Source organism: Stegastes partitus, unplaced genomic scaffold (assembly GCF_000690725.1).
Source record: "Stegastes partitus isolate 25-593 unplaced genomic scaffold, Stegastes_partitus-1.0.2 Scaffold1616, whole genome shotgun sequence".
Classification (NCBI taxonomy): Eukaryota; Metazoa; Chordata; class Actinopteri; family Pomacentridae; genus Stegastes; species Stegastes partitus.
In genome coordinates this window covers 154,012-156,715 of record NW_007579347.1, presented here as the reverse complement: position 1 = coordinate 156,715, position 2,704 = coordinate 154,012, and the positions used below count along the sequence as shown (strand labels likewise).

General features: G+C 48.2%; 1 protein-coding gene across 1 annotated transcript in view; it reads right to left on the bottom strand.

Annotated features, from left to right (window-relative positions):
* Nucleotides 1-13: 13 nt before the first annotated feature.
* The window catches only part of LOC103371601 (cortexin-1-like), a 21,745-nt gene continuing 19,054 nt past the window's right edge, over nucleotides 14-2,704 (bottom strand). Inside the window, exon 2 of the mRNA XM_008300973.1 lies at nucleotides 14-2,381. Within this exon, the coding sequence (XP_008299195.1) occupies nucleotides 957-1,337 (381 nt within the window). The 5' untranslated portion in view covers nucleotides 1,338-2,381 and the 3' untranslated portion in view covers nucleotides 14-956. The remainder of the gene's footprint in view (nucleotides 2,382-2,704) is intronic.

Sequence of the window (2,704 nt, the reverse complement as noted above, 5' to 3'; positions counted from 1 at the left end):
GGAGGAGAGTAATTATGAAGGAGAACATCTCGCTATTTTTCACTGTTTTCAACCCAGTGTATCAAAAAACAAAGCAGAGAGTCAGAAAAATATGTAATTACAAAACACAAGGAAAAAGCAAAGCTACCTGCTTTGCCTCCTGGGCTGCGAGACTACCTCAAAAATCCACAGTCTAAAGATCGATACAGGAGGAGGAAGAGAGAAAAAGATAGCAAAAAGGAGACTCCAAAACTCGAGTCGAGAATAGAAAAATAAAGCTTTCTCTTGCCTAAAGGTTGCTGTTTGCTTCATCACCACGCTCGGCAGGCCGACTACAGCAAAGGACACAACCGGGGAACGTAAACTCTACTTGCAGGGGTTATATAGTTTCAATATGGCTTCTCAGTTATAGACACAGTAACACACAAAACGGACACAGATTTCATGGAGACAAACTACCTGCTCAAAGCATCTTAAACTCTAGTGCTGCTCGAGGATCAGAAATCACAACAACAACAACAAAAAAAAGAGTCTGTGCTCCTTGATCAGCACTTTGTAATGGACCTTGGTTCGTTAAAGGGGCGTCTGCTTTAAGTGTAAACTCCTTCGTTTGTGTTCTGCCTGCACATGGAGTGATAACAAACGTATGTTGCTCCTGAAATCAAATTGTGTTTCTAAAAGCGACAAGCTCTGGAGCCCTGGAGTGATTCTGTGGTGACTGTTACAGTAGGTCAGGTTAAGGCAGCTGTGCAGCTCGTTGTTTCTGTCCTTCACGGGCCAACCTCCGGGTTCGGGTGAGTGTTTGACTTGCAGGGTGTTGAGCCACGCTTGTTCTGGTTACTGACGGTCCTGCAGCCTCGTATTTACACTAGTACACAGTGATGTAAACCACTCCAACAACGGTGCATTCACAACAACACGCCGTCTTCGCTTCTAAACCGCTTCAGGAAGTCCGTGTGCAGAGTTCCCACTCCGCCCTACACCAGTGCATAATCAAACTGACCCCTCTCCAGCCCCTCCTTGTGGTCAGTCCAGGATGATGCCGGCATGCGGCTGTAGGGGTCCAGCAGGATCCTGAAGCACCTGACCAGCAGGAAGACCAGGAAGAGCATGAGGAGGCCTACGAAGGCCAAGGCAGTGCGCTGCTCGGTGTCCACCCCGACCAGGGCCAGGGGCGGGCTGCTGCTGCCGCCGCCAGGGCTGCCGGGGAGGGAGGAGCTGGCCGGGGACAGCAGCAACTCATAGTCGAGTGTGGGCACATCGTTCATCCTCCACGGGGCCCGCAGACAGGGCTTACACACTGACTGGATGGTTGGTGCGTTGGGCGGAGGCGCAGAGAAGGAAGGGAAGGTGTTCATCGGGTTCACGGTGCGGAGCCTTTCCGTGTGGGCTTGAGGTCGGTTCGGCGGCGCTGCGGAGCTTCACTTCACTTCACTTCACTTCAGAGGGCGTGTTTGACTAAGATGTGTGCACTGCGACGACGACGACGGCAGCAGGTCTTGAACACACATTTTCCTCCGGTGGCCGATTTATTTCGTCAAATCTAGGTCAGCCGAAGTGACATGACCGAGAGAGGTGCGGCCCTAATCTGCTCTGGCAATGTGACAGACACACACACACACACACTTCAATTAATACTCTTTTGCGTGACACATTTCAGGAAAAAACTCTAATTTCTTATTTGAGTGGCCGACCCTCAGGCGACGGGTGATTTTTTTTTTGTATTTATCAGAGCCACTTTGCCACATCAGCTCTCATTCTCACTCTGAATCAGAGCAGACAGGACACGCCGCCTCCTGCTAATGCAAACACACACACACACACACTCCCACAGTGTCTCCAAACACTGTCAAGGTCAGTGTTCTCTGAGGGAGTTAATAGTGTGCAGATGGACTTCTAACACCCAGTCGGGTTCAGCTGTTTCACTGTTTGTGTCACTGAACTGAGAGGCAGCGCTGCAAACACTATTTAAAGCATCTGCAGCCAACCAGGTGTGTGTGCGTCTGCTTGTGCGCGAGTGTTTGCATGTGGCTAATTAGAGCTGGAGGTCAGTCGATCGATGGCCCTGAATACAAAACAGTGCATAACCTTTTTTTTCTGTTGCTGCCTGCGAAATGCAAAGCGCGATAAGTGGGTCAGAGCTGTCAAACGCCAAAATAAGTCTCTTCCGCCGTTTTTCACTCGAGTTGATCTCTTCAAAAACCGCTTCTCTTGACAAGCAGAGACGCAACAAGAGGTAGAAAAAAAAAGGTCTGTCTGTCAGGTACGCTGTGGTTGTCAGTCACGAGTGGAAGAGCGGCTTCGTTTGAATGCAGGGTGTGTTGGTGGGGCTGCTCCAGCAGACTTCAGCGGATATCACCACACCGATTGTCCTCAGATGTTCCCGGGTACAGATGTGCCACCTGAAGGAAACAAGAGACACCAGGTTAGTGTTAGAATCCACCAAACCCCCACGAATAAACCTGTAAAATGGAGATTTAGTATCGAACAGAGCAGAATTCGTTCGTTGTTGTCGCTGCAGAGCAAACGATGAAATGAAGAAGCGATCCTCACACAATTAGACAACATATTAAAATACAGTTTTAAAAAAAAAAAAAGTGCAAATATGAAATATAAACAACTAGTAGAAAGAAATAGCAAGTGCATCTATGAAAACTGATTTATTTAAGCTGGTTATGTTTTGGGTTTTTTACTTCTATTTTATGGCTAAAGCTATTTTATGTTC